We start from the raw sequence: 23,741 nt of genomic DNA on the forward strand, positions 1-23,741 counted from the left end.
CAGGATCGTAAGTGACCTTTCACACCTCAGACAAGCTAAGTTTGTTTTCTCCTTTTCTGTCCAGCCCTCAGCGGGAGGGAGGGGGAAATGGGATGGGCCTTGTCGAACTTTCTCCAGCTACAATACCCCAGAGGAGTTGAAGTGGAGGGAGTAAAGGATCTATTTATTTTGGCTCAGGGGGGACAATGTAAGCAGATGGTCTTTGATGGGATTAGCGACGTAATCTCTAAGACCCTGGTAAATTGGAAAATGATCCATTATATTCCACGAACCTTTGGCGGCTTCAGCTCCTGGGGAGGGAGGGGCAGGGCCCGGGGGCACCTTGTTAGAAAGGACCCCCCTCTGGGAGCAGCCAAATCCCGCACAGAGAATTTGGGAAGAAGTTCGTTAGCTTCGCAATGCAAGCCCCTCTCCTCTTGAGAGCACAGAAATAAGAATTCTCCCTGTGCCCTCCTGAGCCTCTTTTTTCTCCTTCCCCCCTCCCTTTCGGGTGTGCTGGGGTGTCTTCTCTACCACCTCCCGCCCCAGGCCTTTGCATTCCCAGGGTGTTAGGGGACTTTTCTCTGGGGAGAGAATGTTACTGGGTCTCTTGCCTTGGAAGGTCAAAATTCTTCTTAGAATCCCAATAATATCCCTTCCCTTGTACTCTCAGTCCATTTCTCAACCCCTGTCCTCCAATGCTACAGCCCACAGCCCAGGAGGACTCCTCCACTCACCACGTATGTCAAGCCCAGGCAGAGAAAGCGCCAAGTAGGGGGAAGGGGCAAACTGCTGGTGGGTGAGGGCTGAAAAATGTGAAAAGGGAGATAAGGTGATAATGAACCATGCTGCCCAACCCTCCACACTCTCCCCTCACCTCCATCCCCCAGAGCCCAAGCGCCTCCAGGCCTCGGATCCCCTCCATCTGGAGATCCCAGCGGCAGAGATGGGGCATATGGGAGGCCCATTCAGTATGAGGCGTGGTGTGGTAGGACGCATTGATGTAGTTTGGGTCACATAAGTTATTTGCAGTACGTATGATATCGTGCATTCATAGAGCACTTGTAGATTATAAAGAAACTTTGACGTATAGAATTTCATTTGGATCTCACAACAACTGAATGAGAACGGCATTCAAAAGACGGGAAAACGGGGTCAGTGACATGCCTAAGGTCACCCAGTTTAGTAAGCGACAGAGCCAGGACTGAAACTTGACTATTTTTGACTCTTAGTTCACAGCTTTTTCCTTTCTTCAGTCTATCATCTTCCATCACAGAGACTTATGTTTCCTCTTGCCTACGCTTTCATTTCCTGTGGTCACACACGCATTTTCTTTCTTTGACTGTCTCTCCCAAATATGCAAACATACTACGAATACTGTATGTGTATTTCGTGTGTTGTTTTATCTGCATAAATAGAATAGTGCTACTTCTCTCATTAACTTCTAACTTTTTCACTCAACATTACACTGTGACATCTATTCGTGTTCATAAATGTCTACATTTTTCCTTTCCTGCTCAACATCTTGTTTATTCTTTTCAGCATTCAAGTCACTTCCAAAACTTCATTGTTACATATCTATCCTTGAACAGGCATTTTATTGGAATTGTATTAAATTTATAGGTTTAACTTGGGCTATTAAAACCAAAACAGTCAAAATATGCATTTCCCATACATAGAATTTCCTTAATTCTCTGAAAATAAAGCACAGAAATAAGGAAAGTGGGGATGGGGTTGGACAGACAGAAAGGCAGTACAAATTACTCAATTCCAGATGGAAATACCATCCCTTTTGAGTGTGTTAACTTTAACTGTAAAAGACGCAGCAGGTAACTGGTGGAGGCTCCAGGAAAAATTTGACTTCCACAGTGTTTTACTGCAGGCTATTTCAATGAATTGAGGGATGTTTTATTTTATTTCAGTGTCTTTTTAAAAAGAGCAACGCTTTATGTTATATATTTAATTATCTGCAATAATTTGAGTCTGACACAGGGATTCAGAGACTGGTTAAAACAGGAAGGCAAGAGTGACAGGCAGCAAAATACAGCCATTCCTCACACGTCCTCCGCTCAGCACCACCCCAAACAAGAAGATATAACAATATGAACATGACATTCCTGAACTGGAAACACACACACACACATACACACACACACACACACACACACACACACACACACACACACACACACCGATTTCTTATCCATGAAGAGCCAAGCAGGTATATTAATTTATTCAGTTCTTATTACCACAACCCAGGGAAGTTGGTTTCCGCTCCTCCATTTTGCCTGTTCAGAAGGAGGTCGGAGAGTTTAATTGAGTTGGAGTCACACGGCCAGCCTCAAACTGTGCTCTTCCCAGCACCAGCACCCTCCACCAAGCTGTCTGGCTTTTATGCCATCCTCTTCTGCCGCAGCACCCTGTCTGGTCATTGATCTCATGTCAGGGACTCTCCTGGGAAGCCCTCTTGCTGCCTGTTCTCCTGGGCTTCTCTCACAGAAGCAGCCCACTCCTCGCCTCCCACCCACTCAGCCGATTGCTTTCTTTCCGATTGGCCTACACCCAGTCACGCATTAATACACAATATGTTTACCTACGAGGTCCAAAATGTCCTGGGATGAGCTCAACTGACCCACCAAATCTGGGTTGGTCTCATTTGGAGTGACTCCTACTTCCCATTCATTCCTAGCTCTGACCATCTTTCCACTGGAGGGACTTCCATGGCTTCCAGCCCCAGGCTCTCCGTTTATAAAGGCAAAAAGGGATGGAAGAAGTGACTTGACCAAGGCCACAAAGCTGGTCATAGCAGCCCTTTCTCCACCTGTCCGGGGATGAGGGCGGCGGGGGGTGGGCAGGGAGGCTGTGGGAGGTATTTGTTCTGGTTGTTTGATTTCTCCCACACTGAGGCCAGCGGGGAATTATTTATTATCTTGTTTAGGATGGGCGAGCTCTGAACCGGGCCAGCCTCTCCCTAATGTGATCCCAGAAGCAGCCCTGGATCCGGGGGTTGGGGGGTGGGGGGTGGGGGTCTGCTGGCTGGACCCTTCTCGGAGGCCCTTTTTCTGTGCCCTACAATGTGACAGCTTCTCTATAGCCCACAGATTCTCCATCCCCTTTGCCTGCTTCCCAGAGAGCCACAGCCACGGTCGGCATCTTTGGATCCTGGCCGTACCCTCTACTGGGAACGTAGCGTCTAGGGACAGAATTCCGCAGCTTGGAAAGAAAAGGGAAGCGGAGCGGCTCCCAGCAGCCGCGCAGGGGAGGGGGGTACGGGCGCCTCTGGCTAAGCTCCCAGAGAGGCCCGGCTGCCTCTCCCACCGCCCTTCGCTTCTCTTTTTTCCTTTATTTATCTCATTTTTCCTTCTCCCCAGCCCTTCTTCCTCTCTCGCCCGCCTCGCTCTTAGCACCCTCTCTGTCTCTCTCTGTCCCTGTCTCTCTATGTCTCTGTCTCATCTTCCCTCTCCCTGGCTTGCCAGGCTTCCCCCTCGCCCCGGCTTCTCCTGGTTGTTAATTATTCAGCCCCCTGGCCCCACATCCCAGACCAGGCTGCCGCGTGGAGTTTGCGCGGAGAGGGACGCTGTCCGCTTTCCCCCAGGCTGGGGTCCCGAACGGCGAGCTGGGAGCGGACCGCATTCAGCAGGACCCGCGCTCTCGGCTGCCCAGCCTGGACCGAGGCTCCGCTTGACGCCGCGAACCCAGACACTGCGCATGCAGGGCCTCGCAGCCGAGAGCACACGCTTGGGGAGACCCGGCGCTGAGAGGCGGCGGCTAGGAGGATTTCCTGGGGCCGGGTTCGGCGGGCGGCAGAGGTGGCAGCGAAGAAGTCCCACAGCTCCCGGCCCTCGGGCTCCCGCGGCTCTCGGTGGGTGGGGCTGGCTGACCGTCCAGCCGGCTCTTCGCCCGAGCCGGGTGCCGGCGGCCGGCAGCGCGCAGAGGAGGCCCGGGCGCTGCGCACCCGCCCGACCCCGCCGCGCCCGCGGCCGGAGGCTCCCAAAAGCCGCGTCGCCCCGTCTAGGGCCCCCTTCCCTGCGGGCGCCTCGGAGCCCTTTCCTAGCCCTGTTGTTTCTTCGCCTTTTCTATCACTTAGTTTAACAACTTTAACGTCTTTAGTATGTCTCCTTTTTATTTCATTTAGCGTTACTTTATCCTTTTTGTTGTAACGTTTTATTTCTTTTCAAGTGGGTTTTGTTTTTCCTTTATCTGTTTCCGATGGATTCTCTTTTCTCTTTCTGCTCACTTCTCGCCTCAGCTCCGGAGCCCGCGCTTTCGCTTCCTCTTCCCCGCGCACCCACGGCCCTGCGGCTGGCGTCAGCGGTGCCCGCAGTGGTCCAGCCCGGGCGAGGGCGCGAGGGTCCTGGTTCCACCCGGAGTTCGGTCCGCGCGCCCAGCGAGTCCGCGCCCGGTGCCGCTGCGGAGCTGAGACTTTGTCGAAAGCGGGAGTCCGAATCGCTGCCGCCGGCAAGAGCGCAGAGAGCAGGCAGAGGCGCCGCAGGGGCCCTGCCTGCGGGTTCCAGCCTGGTTTTGGCCTGGCCCTGGGGCACACCAGAGGGCCCAGACCTGCAGTTCACACGGAGGCCTCAGGCCCACGCTCACTGAGACTCAGGGGCCTGCAGGCCATCGTGCAAGAACCACACAGACACCCACCGAGTTACCCGTGAGCCTCACCGCCAACTCAAGGGCGCAGGCACACCCTGCACACACTGACAAACACGCATAACAAATATCACACACACACACACACACACACACACGCAGCCCCAAACCACACACATACAAAACACAGACTGTGGACATACACATGATCACGGGACACATACACGAGAACCGCACACATATGACTGCACATTGCAGGTAGACACTACACACAGACACGTAAGCCTACTTGCCAACTCTCTGCCACCCCGGGATGTTTTAACCCTAACTCAGCCTATCAAGGTGGTGACTCCTGGCCAGTGTTGGGCAGCTGGAAGGGGACCTGCCTGGTCTCACCAGCGGGCACAGCAGTAACCTAGCAACTATAAATACAGCCCCCCAGAGTTCAGTACCTCTGCCTGGACTGAGGTTGCCAGGGCTCCCACACTGGCTGCTTGTTTAGCTGAGGGATGCAGCCAAAATCTAAGAGCCTGAGCCCCAGAAATGAGCATCAGACCTAGAGAACCCTATTTGAAGCAGATACCAGTACTGCACCAAGAAATGGCACCACGGTACAGAGTATGAAGCAGACATGCCATACATGTGCCAGTATGTGTTCCGTGCCACATGCATCATACGCGGTGCTAGGATTTGGCCAGTACCCACATAGAGACCATTATTTATGTGAAAACAAGCAGAAGAGATGTATATGGTTCTAGGAATAAATGTCACGTGTGTACAAATACAGATACCAATCTGCACCTAAGGAGATGTAAAGTTGAAAATCTCTTTCCAGCTCATGGGTACCGTTATCAAGCTGGAACACTAGCCTATGTGTCTGTGGTGAAGTCTGGTCTCCCTTCCAGGGCAGAGGGGGTCATTTGGTGCTATGAGAGCATTGTGGTGAGGCTGGATTATGGGAGAACTATATGTACCTGAAATGTAATCAAGCCACCAAAATGGGGGATTTGGGTAGTTTTAAAGGGGAACCCCGTGGTAAAGGGCTGTCTGGGCTATGTCCTCAGAATTTCTGGAAGATGCTGTCAGCCACAGCAGCAGTAAAAGTGGTGGCCAGGCCTGCATGGTGGATGATGGAGCCTGTCTGCAGGCAGGTATTTGTGTGCACAGACTATGCTGGGTAAAAACACTAACCTGTTTGTGGTACACACAGATAGGTCCCAACAACCAAGCCCGGCAAGACGCAGACAATGTGTGGCCACAGATATCCAACTGGATTGCCAGGGAGATGAATTTTGTAGGAGAAAATATCAGGGTAAGAGATATTTTTGTGCACACACAGAGTTCCATAGGATTGGAGCTTAATTTTTATACAGGAGAGCTGCAGAAGTAGGAAAGTACATAGGTCAAAAGAGAAATGCTGGGTGAGCCTCATCCTAGAAGGCCAGGATGAGTGGGGAGAGGTCTCTATGGGGCAGCCCAGGGAGAAGCCCATCCATTGTCCAAATGACTCCAGAGTATTATACTATGACACTTGCAGAGAAATGTGCCTGGTGAAGTTGCAAATATATTTGCCAATTTCTTGGCGGAGCCTGGGGGAGAAGCAGGCAGGAGGGAGGGCCATATACCAGGTCTCTAACTTGGGATGGAGAATGGAAAGCTTGGCCCCTGGGGTTGGCTTTCAGTCTCTGTGTCTGCCCTATCCTTGACCAGGTTTCTGGTGACTCTCAGCACCTTTCTCTTTCACTCTTACAGGTCTCCATCTCTAAGTCTCTGCTCCTCTCAGTTTCTTTCTGTGCTCAATTTGTCTTTCTCTCCCTATCTCTTCAGCTCTTTTACTATTCCGTAAGACATGGCCAGAAAGAACAAGAAGCAGTCAGACCTAGGAGCAAATATAAATACAAAAGCATGTCATGGATGCAGAGGTCATTAGTGATAAAGCCCATCCATCTTGATGGTCTATATAGATATACATGACAGCAAATTTCCATTTTTGGATAAAAATCCAAGTATAGACTTGAAGCTTGTTTCCTTTTAGTCTTTTAGCCACTGACTCTTTGGGTGTCTATCTCTTTATTTCTTTCTGGGACCCTTCTTCATTACGCCACTCAGAGTCCCTGGACACTGCCACAGTTTCAATAATCCTACCTCCCCCCAATATTGCCTTCTTTGAAGTTTGGCTCAGATGGGCAAAGCCTTTTTTGAGAAAGAGGTAGCTAGATAGCTGCGTTGCAAGCAGGGATGTGGAGAGAGACATTTGAAACTTGATGGAGATGCTGGTATCTCCAGTATCTATCTAGTTTTGGGGTCAGTCAAACAGACATACACCGTTAATCCACCTGGGGAGTGGAGTGACAGAAGGATATGGTGGAGTGCTGGAACCCCAGTGCCTCATTGGTGCCAAGGGCCAGCAGAATTCCACCCAGCCAGGCAGAGGAAAAGGTATCCAACTCAGTGGAGGCAAGTCCCTAGGACAATATAGAGGGAAAACTGTGAAGGTCTTCGCTTCCCAACCACGGATCTGGTATAAATAACGTCTAAGTAAGAGAGGGATGGAGTAGGAAAAGGTAGGCACTGAAGCGACTCCTTAGATACCGAGGCACCCTGTGGCGATCTGGCTGCGGAGCCTAAGAATGAACCTACGGAAGGTAGCTTAACCTGGAAGGAAGAGGAGGGGCTTGCGGCTCAATCCTGGTGGGAGAAAGGAGGGTCCAGAGTCGGACCATGTCCATGTGGTTTCTGCTCATCACGTGTTGGTTGGAATGAATGCGTGAACGCACCAAAAGCCACTGCTTCGGGTCCCATGGCCATTTACTAGGTGGTGGGAAAAGGAGAAAGGATTTGATAATATGGAATGGGCTCTGGATTAAGACTCAGACTCAGCCTCTAAACCAACATGGGGTGGCCCCCATCCTGGCCCCTTGCCGAATAAACCTGGAGAGCTCATCCCTTCCAACTCCAAATAAACAGCTCCTTGTTTTCTTGCCAGACCTGAATTCTCTGTGCCTCACTCTATGTGCTCTATGTGAGTTTGTGACTCTATCTCTGGCTCCCCCACTCTCTGTGAGCTGCAGTTCTGTCCCTCTTGTCTCTGTCATTGCTTCGAAGCTTTTCTGGCTTCATCTGTCTCTGTTTTCAGGTCTCTGTCTCTCCCCTCCTGCCCGCCCCCCCGCCCCCGGCTGGAATTAGCCTTTGTTAATTCAAAGGCTTCTCACTGAGCTCCTCCCCACTCTTCCCAGAATAACATTGAGTAAAATGAGATAAAACCCTCCCGCCCCTAGGTTTTTTTTTCTGTCCTACTCCCCTCAGCCCCCTCCTCCAGGGCTACAACCCCCTCTTATAATGTCAGATAATTGCTGGTGTGCAGCTCTGAGGAGCCAGAGCTGATACCAGGGAAGGAGAAAGGGGGAGAGAAATAAATAATAATCTGTCTCCATTCAGCGTATATAGGTTACCTGATTTGCATATATGCTAATAATGCTATAATTACCCTGCTGTTCTGGCCTATGATCAAGTTCTATAAATACATAGGATAGCAGAGCTAGGCCTAGCAACACTACCCCCAAAATCATGGAGTATATGTATGTATATGTGCGCATTTTATGTACACTCTAAACCTATGAGCCTCTCTTTGTTAGAACACACTCCCTTACAGATCCCAGCTCTTCAGACGTTCAGCTACCCCTCTTGTGTTTTGAAGCTACTTTGGAGGAGGGAAGACATGCCTGAATGAGAAAACATTCTAGGTTTTACTTAATTCTTAGTATTAATTTCATTATGAATATTGTGGCTATTTTTAGGAATATCAGACTTCCCCAAATTATTGAATTAGTTATTATCACCTGGATTCCCCCACCTCCTACAATCCTACACCTTGGGGTACAGGCTGGTGGGTAGGAACAGGAAGCCCCCATCTCTTAGGCCTACTGAGTTGTTTCAGAAGGCGCTGCCTACGGGAGAGGAAGTGGAGTCCTCTTCCCCAAACCTGCTCCTCATGCCTCAGTCTCCTGGCACACTCACCACTCGAAGGAAACCAGGGGGAAGATACACAGGGGGCTGTGCAAATTTTTGGGTGATGGTGGCAGAAGTGGGGAGGAAGCTTGGAGGAACATAAAAGATGCAATCCACAGCTGTCTGCTTTTAATTATAATTATCCCCTTTCGCTTCCTTTCTGGCTAATGAGGGGGGGATTTAAATTTTTTTCTCCCTTTTCTCCCCCTCCCTCCTTTCCCTGGAATTGAGGGGTGGGGTGAGTTCAGGATCCTCCTCCCCTTCCTCCCTTATCCCCTGGTTACTGGGAGAAAGGCAGGCTCCAGAGGGTGGTGACAGTATGAAGAGATTTGTAGGAACAAAAGAAGGACAGGTTTGGATTGCTGGACACGTCCCAGAGTTGGAGAGACCCCCCCCATTCCACTGGCACCCCCTCCCATCAACCCCCCAGCTCCCTAGACAAGGAACTCAATGTCTTCCAGCCGGTGAGAAAGGAGCTAACGGGAGCCCTGGTCTAGAGAGAAGGGGGAGGGAAGGGGTGGGGAGATGGGGGGGTGCAAAATTAGTCTCAAAGGATCTTTATTTCTGAGCTAGTGAAGCAGATGTAATCAAGGGGAGAGCAAAATAATCATAATGGGAGGAATGGGGGAGGGGAAGCGGGGCTGGAATTGGGGGACTGGGCCAGGACAGGACTGAGAATTGGGGGGCAGAGAACATTGAGTGGGGAGAGTCTGTTGCCTTCTCTCACCCCTCTAAAGTCTCCCTGCTTTGAGGTGGGGAAAGAAGGACCCGGTCTATAGACTCTGACCTTAGCCCTCAGAATCCCTCATTCAGAGCTTAGGGATCGCCAGGCCAGAAGGTGGCTGGGAAGGCACCAGGGAGAAGAGAGCCTCCCGCCCCCAGTTGAGGGAGGTGGTGAGGAGAGAGGAGACTGAAAGCAGTGGGGGAGGGTGAGAGAGGGGAGCCAGCAGAGACTCAAGTGGCCTCCAGGTCTGTGGGACAAAAGTTGGAGGGAGATTTGTGTATGAGAGAGGAGGGGAGGGGGCCGTGGGGAAGGGGGGGCTTTGACAATGAACTTGAGACAAACTTCATTAGCATGCAGGCCTGCTGTCTGTCACGTCGAGCTCAGACCGAGTTCCCATGCAGACCAGGAAGAGTGGGAGGGAGAAAAAGGGAGGGGCTGAGGGTGGGGGTTAGAGAGAGAAAAGAGACCCAACCATTGTACCATTCTGGGCCTCAGCTTCCACCAAATATTGGGACCCCAGCCCTGGAAACCAACCCCCAAATTGCTCTCCCTCCTCTAGGAAAAAGATAATTTATCTCCCACTTTGACTCTGTGGTCCCACCCCTTCTCTTCTCTTGTCTAGACTTCCAAGTGCTGGCCTTCATCTCCCCGCAAGATGCGCCCCCCTCCAGCTCTAAGCCTTCATCTTCCTACTGTCACTGTCTCCTTCAAAAGTAAGATCTGGATTTGTGATTAGTTAAGCTGACCGGGATAGGAGTTGAGGGGAGGCCTGGGAAGGGGGGCCTGGAATGCCCTGAGCCTTCAAATGGCAAACTGTGTCACCTTCCCATGACTCTTCATCAGCTCAGCGCCTCACCCTCCACACACCACTTAATCACTCTCTCAAGTTCCAAAGCAAATTAAAACTCACAGACTAGGGACCGAGTCTTTCCGTCACACCCTTTCTCTTGCTTGCCTTGGGGAGGAGGGTGGCCTGGAGGAACAATAGCTTCCCTTAGCCCCTTCTTCCTGCCTCAGGTTAGAAAAGGCAGTAGGGGAGGTTGCAAGCAGAGTGGAGGTGACAAAGACCCCTGCCCACACAGGCATTGGAAGGAGGAAGGAGGGGCTTCGTCAGAGTAGGCTGTTATTTTGGTGGTGGTGGTGGTAGTGTCTCCAGAGAGGGGCAGTACCCCCTTTTTGCTGCCTTTCCAGGGAGAGCAGCAAGAGAAAGAAAGAGAGAGGCAAGCGAAATTCCTGAATGGATAGATAGATGCTACGTCATCGGAGCTGCATCCTCCACTCCACAAGAGGCTAGGAGCTGGGGGGAGAGAGGCAGTCCAGCCGCAGGGGCCACCCGAACAGTCTCTCCTCCTCACAGAAGCCTGGTAAGTGCCCATTCGGGTCCAGGGAGGATCCCAGCCCCCTCAGACATCTAGGCTGGGAGTGGGAAGAGATCCCCTAAAATCAGTCAGGACGCCCTAACCTTCCTACTTTCCCTACTGGCTAATGGAGGCTAGTGCAAAATCATCACAGAAAGAAAAGGCTGATAAAAGATTTAGGGGGGTCCCCAAAATGGATGAGGCATGTGTGTAGAGGTGGAGTTGGCAGCAGGGCTCTCACCTCCAGCCTCCTGGGCACCTATCGCTGAGCCCAAGACAGTGGCTCTGCCCGCCCGCCCCAGAGTGGCTCCTGGTTCCCCTCCTTCCCCCAGCCCATGCAGGCTGGAGACAGCTCACTAAGTTTGTCAATGGGATTGTGGGGGGGCTTTAGGGTCACGGTGCTACTGATCCTATTAATCTGCCCCTCCCTTCTCTCCACCAGACATGGCCAACATCTTAATGCTTGTACCAGAGGAGAGGCAGGAAGGAAACTGTAGTGGAGATGGGAAGGAAGGGAAAAAATGCTTCTGTATTTGGACTCCTGACCTTGTTTCCTCGATCTGGCTCTTACTCCTTTCTGACCTAGAGACTTCAGCTTTTAGGGGAGGACAAAGTCTGAGGGACTTGGGTATGGGGGGAAAGGAGCCAGATGTCCCCTGATGAAAGAAAGGTGGAGACCAGAATTGGGAAAAATCCAAAAACATTTTATAGGATTTAGATTAATTTAACCCCCCTTCCCCCCTTTTCTATGAGCTGGCAGGTGGGAAAGGGGCTGAGTGGAACCTAAAGGCAAGTGAGGTGTCAGGGAAAATGCTTAGGTTCTAGAAGGGGAGAGAACCCTACCCCAGCCCTCTTCACACCCATCTAATGGAGGGTTTTTTGTTTGTTTGTTTGTTTGTTTGTTTTTGTGCATGTGTCTGTGTGTGTGTGTGTTTTCCTACGGAAGGCCAGGAGATATAGAAAGAAGGCACTTTTCCTGCCCCTAGTCCCCCACCCACACTGTGCTTTCTGGGAGACAAGATTGGGGCCATTTTGGGGTAGTGAGTGGAGGCTGGAGCGGAGCAGACTATTCCTGGAACCCCAGAGGCCAGATTGTTGGGCGAGGCTAAGGCTGCCAGCCATCATACGTGCACACACATGTTCCATGCCTGCTGGGCTGTGTTCTTCATCACCCTGCTCCCTTAGGCATTGTGCATGCTTTGTCGGGGGGTGGCAGGGCAGAGATCAGTGATGAAGGGAATAACTGCCCCAGGGACCCCAGAACTCTCATTGATTAGGGTGGAGGAAGGAGCCAGAGGCCCCCTAACTGTCCTTATGTCTGCTTTCTAGCATGTCAGCAAATTGGTGTGGGGTGGGGGTAGCCCCTTCTTTGGTATGAAGATAATTTCAGACTGAGACATCCCTTTATGAAATGGATGGGCTGGCAGAGCTGAGGCTGGGAGTCAAGTGAGTATCTGTGAGTGTTAGAAGTGGGGAGGGGGCATTCAAAGCACCCCTCCTAGAAATCAGGCTTGGATGTAAGGCTTGTCCTTGCTCCCCAGCTCCCCTTTTTTCTGATTTCCTAAGTTTAGGTAGGTTATCTTCCTGACTTAAAAAATTAGTTGTGGAATTGAGTTTGAGATGGAAGAATTCACCAGCTTACCCCAACCCACACACAAACACACACACACATATAAGTGTAAAAATACTCATCACAGTATTTTAGGAGCTAGGTCACCTGCGGTATACAAGCCACTCCCCCAAATCATAATTTAACCTGAAAGCCAAATTCTGGGAAGATAAGACTATAAAGTACTGAGACTGGGTTCATACCCAACACTAATAAAAAATAAATGCTTTGTCTTCACACCTTTTGCGTGTATGAAAAAGAGAGGGAGAAAATTGATCACTACAAGATCCTGAGAGATATACTTGGATAGGTGATAAGTAGATAGGTCATGACAGAGATGAGTGGAGAAAGCTAGAGAGATAACATGATTGAGAATATCATAAATGTGCATAACACTTTACAGTTTACACTGCGTTAGATGTAGACAGACAAAAATATATCCCTAACCCTAGCTCTTTCATTCTATCCTAAGCATGCTCTCCCATAGACCCCAGGCAGCAGGAATCTGTAAGGAGATAATGTCCATTGGGCAGGAGAACACTTCCTTAGATTTAAGTCTAAGATCTCCACAGGCTGTTTGAACAGGGCCAAACCCCTGGGCCCAAAGGTTTTGGATGGAGATGAGAGAGGTTGTGAGGATAAGGCTGGGTTAGAGTTGCCCAGGCGAGATGGAGCTGAGAGGCCCAGGCCGGAGGCCATGCCTGCATGTCTAGGCTTTTCTCATTATCCCCCTGTGCAGCCTCAAGCCTGGCGATTGAAGAGGGGAACATAGTCTATCCAGGTCCTGAAGATGCAGGACTAGGAGAAAAGGAGTGGCTGAGAGAGTGATAGGAAGGCTGGGGGTCATCAGGGAAAGAAGGCTGGACTTCTTCTCAAAGGACTTTAACCTTTGCATTCTCCTCCTTGACAGGAGCTGGGCATCCAAGAAGAAGCAGCCTCATTTGTTTTCTGGTGTCATCGTAGGTGGCCACCTATGGCTTTTGGGGTATTTATTTTCTTATTTATTGTTTCTGATGGTGGAGTGGGTGGGGGAAGAAAAGGAAAACTGGCCCTCTCTCACTTATGTTTTCTCCTGTTCTCTGTACCCCTCTACCCCTCTCCCTGTCTCTTCCAGCTTTCGGCCCCTGGTTTTGGTCTACTCCAATTGTAGAAAGACCTACATAGTCAATGATAGGCCACCCGGCTTCCAGTTCTGTGATAGAGAGGAAAGGCACTGGGGATACAGGGAACTCTTTCCCCTTCTCCCATAGGCTCCTGAGGGCAGAATTGGAGGCCAATTGACCTTGGGGGAGATGATTGGTTGGAGAAAGGAACAGAGATACTTGTACCTGGGTGACAGAGGTGAGAAAGAAGAGGAGCATGGGTTATGGTAAATGGGGATCCAAGGAGCTTAAATAACTCTGAGTGGGTATGTATGCCAGGGTATACAGCTGCAAGCATTGGGAGGTGGTACTGCTGGGAGTATCTATGGATTTGTCATTGCATTGGTCTGAGTTGATAAGTCTGAGTATGTGTGCACGTGTGTGTGTGTGCACATGTGCGTGTGTGTATGTGTGCATGTATGTATGTGTATGTGTGTGCGTGTGTGTGTGTGTGTGATGCGCAGCACCCTTGCATACTCATGCTTATGCCCCTTAAGGAGGCCATTTGCTGATGGTTGAGGGTCTTGTAGAAAGGACTCAGTCTGGATGAACCAGCCAACCCTCTACCATCTCTACCACCTTGTTCTTACCTCCCAGACACATAAGATTCTCAGGCAAGCGAGTAACGTGTGGGCTCAAGAATAGAACTGGGAGCAGGCAAGGAAGGCAGTACTTACACAGGCCCAAGGAATTCTCAAGCTGGCCCCTCAATAGGAGGAACATACCACTCTCATGGGGAAGAAGTGTGACATCCTTAGGGACGATATCCTCCAGATTATTTCTCCATACCTCCTACCTTTTCTGCCCACATGAATAGATATTTTATATATATATATATATATTTTCACACAGCCTCAGTATTTTTTATTGCTAATTCTTGCTTTTATTTGTGACTATTCCATAGACAATGCAGATATCTATAGCAAAAAAATGTATGATATTGTTCATAATGATGCTTTTATAAGAAATAAATATCTGAATCCACCCTCTCCCCAATGCAGCTTTCATCTGTGTCTTCAAGACAAATTAACCTGGTAATTGGAACATAGAAAAAATATATGCTTTTTATTTAATTACCTGATTATTTCAAGAAAGTGCTTGACTGCCAAAATGTATTCTGGAACCTGAATTATAAAGATCCATCCAAGAGCTGCATCCAGAGAGCATAATTCGGGCCACGTTTTTCTCTACATGGGCCTCTTCAGGCACAGAGACAATAGGTGGGCATCAGGGCTATAAGGGATGGGGGTGGGGACGGGCGCTGGCAAAAAATACCGGCTCCTAGACTAATCAAGACACTTACAGACTCACATCAGCACCAGGGAATCGATGTGCTCTCCCCACAGCCCCCTAGAAATTCTCTGGAAGAACTCAGGGTGGGGTCTGCAGTCCATCGCTCTACAGAACACTCCAGCTGACTGTGCAGTATGCTGGAATCAGGGGACTACTCCAACTGAGACCTTCTCAGGGATACTGAAGCTGGTGGGCCAAGCCCAAAGGGCACCTAATGCACCCATTTTACTCCAGCTGTTATAATCTTATAGGCCTGCTGTATCTAATTAGTAGAAGGGTCTCCTCTGGTCAAAGGAGTGATCAAATAGTCACGAACCCACAACACAATAGACACAACTCTCCCCTCCACCTCCCCCACAGATCCCACAGAACACACAACTTACCAAGACCCTCACTCCCCATCCGTAATGCCCTTAATCTACCTGATGGCAAATGCAGACTTGCAGACATACTCACGGTACACAGATCTCTATTAATTGATCAATTACTGGGCACCCACTATGCTTTAAGCATAGTGTTAGCTACCATGGACAAGGGTATGTGTGAAATTGCCCCTGCTCTGGAGAGACTGTCTCATTTTCCACCCTCCAAGTAGTTTCTTTTTTGAAACTGGAACAATGGTATACAAACCAATTCCAGTTAACATGATGGCGGGGAGTTTTCTGCTTCTTTCATGGCTGATAGCTCTTTCTCCATTGGAATAAAGACAGATGCCCTACTCACCTTTATCCTTGAGCAGGGGTGGTGGGAGACTGGGTTGTCAACCACACCCAGACAAAACCAAACAAAAAATTACTTCATCAGCAACCTTGACAGAAATGGGGATTCTATGTGGGTAGTGCCAGGACAATTTAGACTAATCTCCATTTTCCTTTGTTGGGGGTCTCTCCTCCTTGTATTTGGACACTCTGTTTAGGCTGAATTACCTATGAAGAACCCAAAGCCTCATTAAGAGGCAGAGGGATATTGCTCTTTATCAAGCTATTTGGAGAAATTTAGATATATTTTCAGAAGACATCTAAATATACCAATTTCCCTCTTGACCTTGGTTTTTTAGGAAGTCCAGCTGAGTCTGAATTTGACCAATAGAGGTGGAGAGGGGGAGCCTCCAATGGCCAAAAAAAACCCACCTTTCTGTTATCTCCCCACTCCAATAAAAATACAGCAGTGGCCGAAAGAGAAGGGAGGTTCATGCTGATTCCAGTTGCCTCTTGCGGCACTGTTTGGTCAGCCCAGGCCAGGATAAGGGGTTGTGGTGATAAGCTTGGGCCCCACAGAGGGCAGAGGACTTGGTTGGAAATTGGTAACAGAGGAGAAAGGGGAGAGTTTTAGCTAGCAGAACAGCCCACTCTTCCTCACTGGCCCCAGCCTCCCAGGTGCTGGTGAGGGGAGGATGGATAGGGAGGAAGGTTTGCTTAAGGTGCTTTTCAGGGATCTTGTGGGAGGGCAAATGGGGAGATATTTGTAGGGGCAGTTGGTAGTATGTTTGGAGAAGTATAGGCCCTAGCTAGAATTGCTGGAATGTCTGGAGGGTATTGGGGATCCTAGAAATGGGTATGGTGTGGTTTCATGAGAAATCTTTGAGGGGATTTATAGTCACAGAGGGGAATGGCTGGAAAACCTATAGTTTTTCCAGGGCGGATGGGGTGTGCATTTAGGGAATGCCTTTAGCAGCACACCAGGAGGCAGGTCTATCTGTGAGAATATTTGAGAGGGGTTCTGGGTTTTCTCGCAACTGTACTGCAGAGACAGGGAGGACCCCAATGCTCTGCTCCCCGAGTGCTTCATTCTAAGCTGTAGGGGCACCTGGGAGGGGGCAGGAGGAAACAAAATAGGGAGTGGACACCATCTCTGTCTCTTTCCTTCCCCCCTCTTCATTGGCTGGTGTGTTCCCTGTTCTGGAGGGTGAAAAAATTGACATTGTGGAAGCGTCTAGAAAGCCCTTCCCTTGGGTAAGGGCCTTGAGACCCTGTAGCGACTGACAGAAGGAAAAAGCTATGCCAAACCCAGCCTTGTGAGCACCCTGAGACCTGGGAAATTAGATTGTTTTCTTCAGCCCCATATTATCATCCTGGTAGAGAAACACCTGGCTCACAGGCTTTATCTTATTCCAAACTGCCCCCCACCCTGCAGTCATGTTGCCAACATCAGTGGAAGCGATTATTCAGACATTCTCCAATCTTTGGGGAAAGCACCGAATTAAACCCACTGCCCACAGGCTTGCATCTAGCCAAGAACAGCTTTCAGGCTTGGCTTTGTCCTGGGCTGTGCAGACAGGCAGATAAAACAATCTGATGGGGCCTGATGACAAAACTGGTCATCCCCTGGAGCACGCTCCTGGTGGCCTAGTGTTCAAGGATCCCTGGTTATAGGAGCTGGCCCAGGTTAATCTGGCTGACAGGCTCCAGGTATGTGAGTCATAGTTTTTTTTTTTAGTAAGGCAGTGGAGAGTAGAGTGAGTAGAAGGGTGGGGTGGCTTCGGACCAGGAATTCGAACTGCTCCCTGGCAGAGCTCAGGTAAGGGCCCACAGCTCGTTCTTCCAGCTCTACTGGGCAGCGGGATTCGGATCCTGCCTGCCTCCGAGTATATACCTCTCAAGGTTGAGACTAGGCATTATTCAGCCCTGATTCCCAGCGCAGAGGCCGAGCCAGGAATGTCGTGCTGGGCCAGATAAGGAGCCAGGTCGGCAAAGTCCCAGACGGAACCTTGCTGCAGGGCGATCCTCCTCCCATAACCCCAGCTCTCCAGACACCTGGAGCTGGACCACGGGCTAGAGGTCAGAGTCTCACCATGTTGGGGAAGGGCAAGAAGGCGCTAGCAAGGGCCTCCATGGCTGGATGAAAATCTGTGGGTCTTGTCCCGGCTGATGCCAGTTGGAATCCTCACCCCAGCCTCCCCTACCTGTAACTTTGGAGCTGCGAACACATTCAAGAGATATTCCAGTTTCTGCAAGGCAGAAAAGGATGCTCAGCACCGCTCAACCCCTGCATCTCCCTGTAGGAATCCCAAATTTCCAGGATCTTTCCCTCATTGTTTTGGGTTGAAAACCAGCCAGACAGGTTCCTGCCCTTTCTAAAAGGTTCGGATCAGTCTGCTAAGAATCAGAACCCGAGAAGCACAAAGAATATTCTGATGGGAGAAGGCTGTAGGAGTAGAGTCTGCAGTCATCTGGTTCTTTCTGAGGGGCTTTCACCTGACCTCTTTTCCACCTTTGTGCCCTGGTGTTGGTGCAGCATACCTAGGGCCAAAATGGAAAATGTAGAACCTACAAAATGAGTGAGGTTGGAGATCAAAACCACAAATGGCAATGGATTGGAGGTGGCAGGCGGGTCTCGAGGGTGAGTGAGGCAGCAAGAGGCTGAGAATCAGCACAGAGACGTAGTAGTCCTCCGATCCCCATTCTCCAGGGGGGAGGGGCGCCCCAATTGCGCTTCCCGGCCGGCTGGGGAAGGGGGAGGGGCGGGGCCGGCGGGGAACGAGCCGGTGACGTCAGAAGCGGTAGAGCCAATCAGAGGATGGCCTGGGGAGGGAGTGTGAAAGGATGAATGAAAAGTCCGGAGCCGGAGCGCGCCGGGGCCAGAGCCGCGGCAGAGGCAGAGGAGGGAGCGAGGAGGTGAGACCCGCTCCACCTTGCTCGCCTAGGCTCGGCGGAGGCTAACAGCAGGGCAGTCTCCTCTGTCCGGCGCCCGCTGAGCCCCGGCATCTGGAACTCAGGGCCCTGGCGCTCCACGGGCGGGAACTGGCCGGGAGGACCGCGAGGGAGAGCACGGATGGGCACCCTGGGCTCGATGTAAGTGGCCTGGCCAGCGTGGGGCACGAGGTGGGCGAGCGCCTCGGAATCCGGCGTGCCCGCGCGTCCGCCACTTCGGGGCTGCCGTTTCCCATTCCTGATCGCACCCCCTTCCCACCCCTAGGGCACCGCTCGCCTCGAACCCCCGGCCATTTTCACAACCCTGGGTGATCTCTGGTCCTCTTTGCACAAAGCCGTTTATCCGGGGCTCTGCAGGGCCTGGGACTCTGGTCACCTGCCCTGTCACCCTCTGCTTTCCTCCCCTCCGCCCCTCTCATGGGTACTCTCCCGGATCTCTTCCCGGGTGGGGTCTCTGCTGTTTCCTTCTCTCCTCGAGAGACTCGCTTGGGAGTCTCTGGGTCGCCCCCACCCGTCCCCCACAGCCTTTCCTCTCTCTTTGGGTTGCCGGGATTTCCCTGCTTCCTATTAGGACACCTCTGGGGTTTTTACCTCCAGGGTTTGGCTGCCCATTTCCCCTTTTAGTCGGCCTCTTGGATCCAGCTCTTTCCCCCACAAGGGCTCCGCTTCGCTTCCAACGCCCTTCTGAGTTGGCGACGTGGCCGGGCCGGCCCCGCGGCTCCCCATTTCCATCCCGCGCCAGGCTCGGGCTCCGCCGAAGGCAGGGCTCTGGCTGTCGGATGCGCCCTCGATCTTCCAGAGGAGGGCAGTGGAGACCCGGCGAGGCTGGGGAGGCCTCTGCCTGGGTCGCTGCGGTCTTCCCGGGTGGCACGAAAAGCCCGCGCGTCCCTTCCACCTGGGACCAGCGGAACTCCTGCTCCTGGCCCGAATGGGAGAGCGGGAAATGGGGCACCAGAAGCTTTTTGGGTCTGGGTCGGGGTCAACTCCCCGACTTCGACGCCACCGGTCATTGCGTCCTTTCCACGCCTTTTTCGGTCTCTGTCGTGTCTGTATCTCCGTGTCTGAGGTTTTTGTTGTTTTGTCTTGGACTTCATTTCTGTCTTCACTCTTCCCCTTAACTCCACTCGTGTCCCTTCCCTCCTACTCCCGCTGACGGGCGACCGGGAAGCTGCGGAGGTGCTGGCGGCGGCGGCGGCCGGGAGGCTGCGTGGAAGAGGCGGCAACAGCAGCCAGGAGGCGGGGTTGGTTGTTATCTTTGGTTATCTAGCTGTATGAGTGGTGTGGAGTCTTCATAAAGCTAGATAACCGAAAGTAAAAATAACCCCATACACTGCGCAGAGGCGCCCGGGGAAAGCCGGTCTCACAGGCGGGAGGGGGAGGCTTGAGCGAGGGGCTAGAGCCGCGAGGACTGACCAGCACCAGAGGATACAAGAGGAGGAGAGAGACCTCACTGGTTCGGGCGACATTTCACCCCCTCAGCACCCCAGTCGGCACAGGTAGGAGTCACAGTCCCATTTCACTTCAGCCAGGTGCCATATTTTTCCCCCAGCAGAGTCGCGGGGGGTAGCAAGGAAGCCTCATTGTGGTGCCCTCTGGTGGTCCCTGCTCAGGATGAGGCCTTTTCTGGCAGTCTGGGTCACTGCTTGGGAAGCTGATCCAAGGGAGAAATCAGTTGAAATCTAGCTGCAGGGTTATTCCGCCTCCCGGCCCAGTCCTCTCTCTCCAGCGGGAGCTGGTGAACGGTTTCCCACAGGCTGTCCACAGCTATGGTTGGGTGGGGGAGTTTGGAGGAAGTCACCTGAGAACACTGGTCTTTGCTTAAGTCGGCTCCTTAAAGCCATGTAGGGCTATCCTGTTTGGTTGGAAGATGAGGGCGTCTACGTGAAAATAGGAGCTACAACTGAAGGTGCTGAGGGTGGGAGGGTTGCTCAAAAATGTAAACAGGGTGGCAGAAGAACCTTTTGCCCAGTCTGGGTTCTGGGGCAGTGGAGTGCAGGGCAATCTCGGTTCCATTTCCGTTCGCCTTCCTCCTTCCGACTCAGGACCTGAGGCCAATCTCTTTAAAAGATCCTTATGCTGCTTTGTCATTACTGACCAGAGGGGCTGAGTTGGAGCCTTTTAGGACACCCAACCTTCCCAATCCATCTTCACTCTTGGAAATCATCTCCAAGAACAAATGGCCTCGAGAAGCTCTGAGGATCTCAAACACAAAGGAATTTGTAGCTTAGTATCTATGCTGCCCAGAGAAAGCAAAGAGTTAGAGAGATTAATCAGGGCCTTTCCTAAAAGAATCCATTTATCTGGCTTGACCTAAATATTTTAAGCGAAAGAGTGTTTAGGTGCAGTTGAAAGAAGTATAGTCTAGAGTCACTTTGTGGAATAGAAGTCAATGTAGCCAAAGCTAGAAGTAGCTCTCTCTGCATTTACTACAGGTCTGCATCCCATACACCGGCACCTGGCCTTCCCGGACACGGGGCAGGAAGGAGTAATAAGGGGGTGGAAGAACTGGACAAAATGACCTTGACTGACTCTAGTTTCCTGTGTAAATTTAACATTTCCTCCCAGGACCTGATTTTATAGCTAGAAGATAATGATTCAATTATGTATTATGTGGGAGAAATATTGGAGAATCCAAACTCAAAAAAATTGTGCTTTGGGGAGCCTAGAATACATATGTCTTCTTCCTTTAGATATTTAGAGGAAGGCGAGATTAGTAGCCTCTTACTTTCTCAGCCACTTGGAATTTGGGTTTTCTGGGGGAGAGGCAGGTGGAGACTGGATTAGGGAGAAAGGGAGCAGGTTTTAGGCGAGGACTAATAATTCCTAACACTACTTTCTAGGCACTGGGCTTGCATCCCTTTCTTTACTCTTTTAACATTGTGAGATAGTCGTTATTAACCCCATTTTACTGATGAGGAACCACAGACTCAAATGAGTTGCTAATGTTACTCAGTGGTTTCCAATCCAGTGCTTTTTCTTTTTTTTCTTTTTCTTTTTTTTTTTTTTTTTTTTTGAGATTTAGTCTCACTCTGTTGCCAGGCTGGAGTGCAGTGATGCCATCTCGGCTCACTGCAACCTCCCCCTCCTGGGTTCAAGCAATTCTCCTGCCTCAGCCTCCCGAGTAGCTGGGACTACAAGCGCGTACCACCATGCCCAGCTAATTTTTGTATTTTTTTTTTAGTAGAGACAGGGTTTCACCATGTTGGCCAGTATGGTCTTGAACTCTTGATCCCTTGATCCCTTGATCTGCCCGCCTCGGCCTCCCAAAATGCTGGGTTTACAGGCATGAGCCACCCTGGCCAGCCTAACTCAACCCAGTGCTTTTTCTACTGAACTTGCCTATGGGAACAACTGGAGAGAGAGTGAGGCAGGGAGGGTAAGACGGGGTTGAGCTGAGAAGGGAAGGCATGGGGCACAGGAGGGGGAAGGCACACCAAGAGAAAAGCGCTGCCTGTGAGCAGCGGCTGGGAGCTGGGATGAGAGAAGAAGCACCAAGAAAGATAAGATTCCTTTAAAAACAAACAAACAACAACAACAAAAGCCTTTCATGTAGCTTGTTGGAAATGTGTATTTGGGATCCACTGAGGCTCATTCACATGAGACTTAGAACCTGTATCAGTAACCACAATGGGTTTAAATTATTATTGTTGTCTCCTATTAGTGTATTTGACCTACCTCAGGATATCCAAAGGAGAACAGAGGGAAGTGGGGGGTTGAGAACTGACACCCTACAAAACCAGCACCTCAGTGCAAAGGAGGAATAGAGCCCAGGAGGGATGTGGGGGTGAGGGTTTGTGTCTGCCTTATGTGAGCATATGGCGTGTGCATGTGGGTGTGTGGGTGGGGTTGTCAGGAGAGTGATGGGTGACTGTGTGTGTCTGCTTTATGAGGGTGAGAAACTGAGTGGTGTGTGACCTGGTGTGAGGTTGGATGTATGTGCTTCCATGGTGGGTGGGAAGCTCGGTCGTGACATTAGGGACATGTATGTATGGCTATGTATAAGTATAAATCCACTCTAGGAACAGACACTCTTGGATTTGGAAGGAGGTTACCAAATGCAGACATCACGGTGACACTGCTGAGTTCTCCCCACCCCCTCTGTACCAGATCGCATCTCCTCCAACTGAACCCCACAGGAGAACTGTGGGACTGGGGTGCAGGGAAGCCGTGTTAAAAGGGGCTCAGAAAGGCCTCACCAGAGTTACCAGTTAGGAAATTTCCTCTCTTGTATAATCACACCTCTGCCTGTGTCTAAGAATTTTCAGTTCTATTCTTTAGATACTGCTATATCTACTATTTTTACTGGAAACCAAATTCTAAGCTGGTTTCTTTATTCATTTCTCTCCTCAGCCCCTCATTTTAATACCCTCCTATTGAATTCTAGGTCCAGGAAGCCAAAGGCAATTTTCTCTCAAATATTTGACCCAAGTGTTGCATTATCAGCCACACCCTCACTCTTGGACAAATTCTCCTTCCACCCAATTCCAGGCATGGAAAGGGTTTTGTTGATAAGTTCTTACAGTCATAAGAATCATCCCAGTCAGCAAGCCGTGGGAGAGACAGAAATAGAAACAGCAAATTTGACCAAACCAAGGTCCATGTTTGGTCATTTATCAAGCACACAAATCTCTGAGCCTCAATTCAGATATTTGTATAATCAGGATAAGAAACCCTTAGGATTATTGTGTGCAGAAAATGAAGAATTCTACATAAAAGATCGTATACTATGTTATGACACTCATGGCTAAAGGGTAATTCTTACATTGCAGAAAGGTTAAAGGCTACAGTTTGGAAAGACTGATAGCATATGATTGGTTTCAGAATGTAAAAAGGGCAGCTCTCTGGCATGTTCCTGACTGAGGATCTCATAACATTTAACTTGAGGAACTTCCTCCTTTTCCAGCTTTGGGAGTCAAGGTGAGAATCATGGGAACCTAGGTAGGAAGTATCTGAAGACTTGGGAGAGGAGGCACAGTCCTTGGGAAGCCTGATAAAGGGAAGAGGTTGGAGTCCACGTGGCAGAATGGCCATTGTTTTCTTTCTCCTTAATGGATATTAAGACTTACTGGTAAGAGCACTTAGGATGGGTAAACTGACTTACATAGATAAATGCAGCATGTGTAAATGATAATTTCAAGTTTATGCCATTAAGCTCCTGGATTCTAAGTAACTAAAACCACAGTTTATTAAATTAAAGGACAAGTTAGGTAGTGGCTTTAATTAACAAATCCTATAGAGACCTGCCTATCAGCATGCAGACTTGTCTTCATAATTGAGTGACTTTAAGAAGGGATGTCTTCTCTCCCTTCGCCTCACAAACCAACATCCCCCCAGTCCCCAGTGCGATTCCTAAGGTTGGTAACCCACCGGAGACGCACGGGCCCC

General features: G+C 50.4%; 1 protein-coding gene across 7 annotated transcripts in view; it reads left to right on the forward strand.

The window, feature by feature from the left end:
• The first annotated feature begins 3,020 nt into the window (after positions 1 to 3,020).
• The window catches only part of MIR9-1HG (MIR9-1 host gene), a 33,074-nt gene continuing 12,353 nt past the window's right edge, over positions 3,021 to 23,741 (forward strand). For 3 of the 7 annotated variants that reach the window (XM_032154179.2, XM_032154180.2, XM_032154185.2), the window contains exon 1: positions 22,401 to 23,273. In XM_032154179.2, coding sequence (XP_032010070.1) covers positions 23,203 to 23,273 — 71 coding nt within the window. In that variant the 5' untranslated portion in view covers positions 22,401 to 23,202. Of the gene's footprint in view, positions 5,885 to 9,926; positions 10,018 to 10,495; positions 10,669 to 13,181; positions 13,257 to 13,521; positions 13,613 to 22,400; positions 23,274 to 23,741 lie in introns of those variants that run through there. The other 4 variants (XM_058439168.1, XM_058439169.1, XM_032154172.3 and 1 more) reach the window with 3 other exon arrangements.

This window comes from Hylobates moloch, unplaced genomic scaffold (assembly GCF_009828535.3).
Source record: "Hylobates moloch isolate HMO894 unplaced genomic scaffold, HMol_V3 SCAFFOLD_5, whole genome shotgun sequence".
NCBI lineage: Eukaryota > Metazoa > Chordata > Mammalia > Primates > Hylobatidae > Hylobates > Hylobates moloch.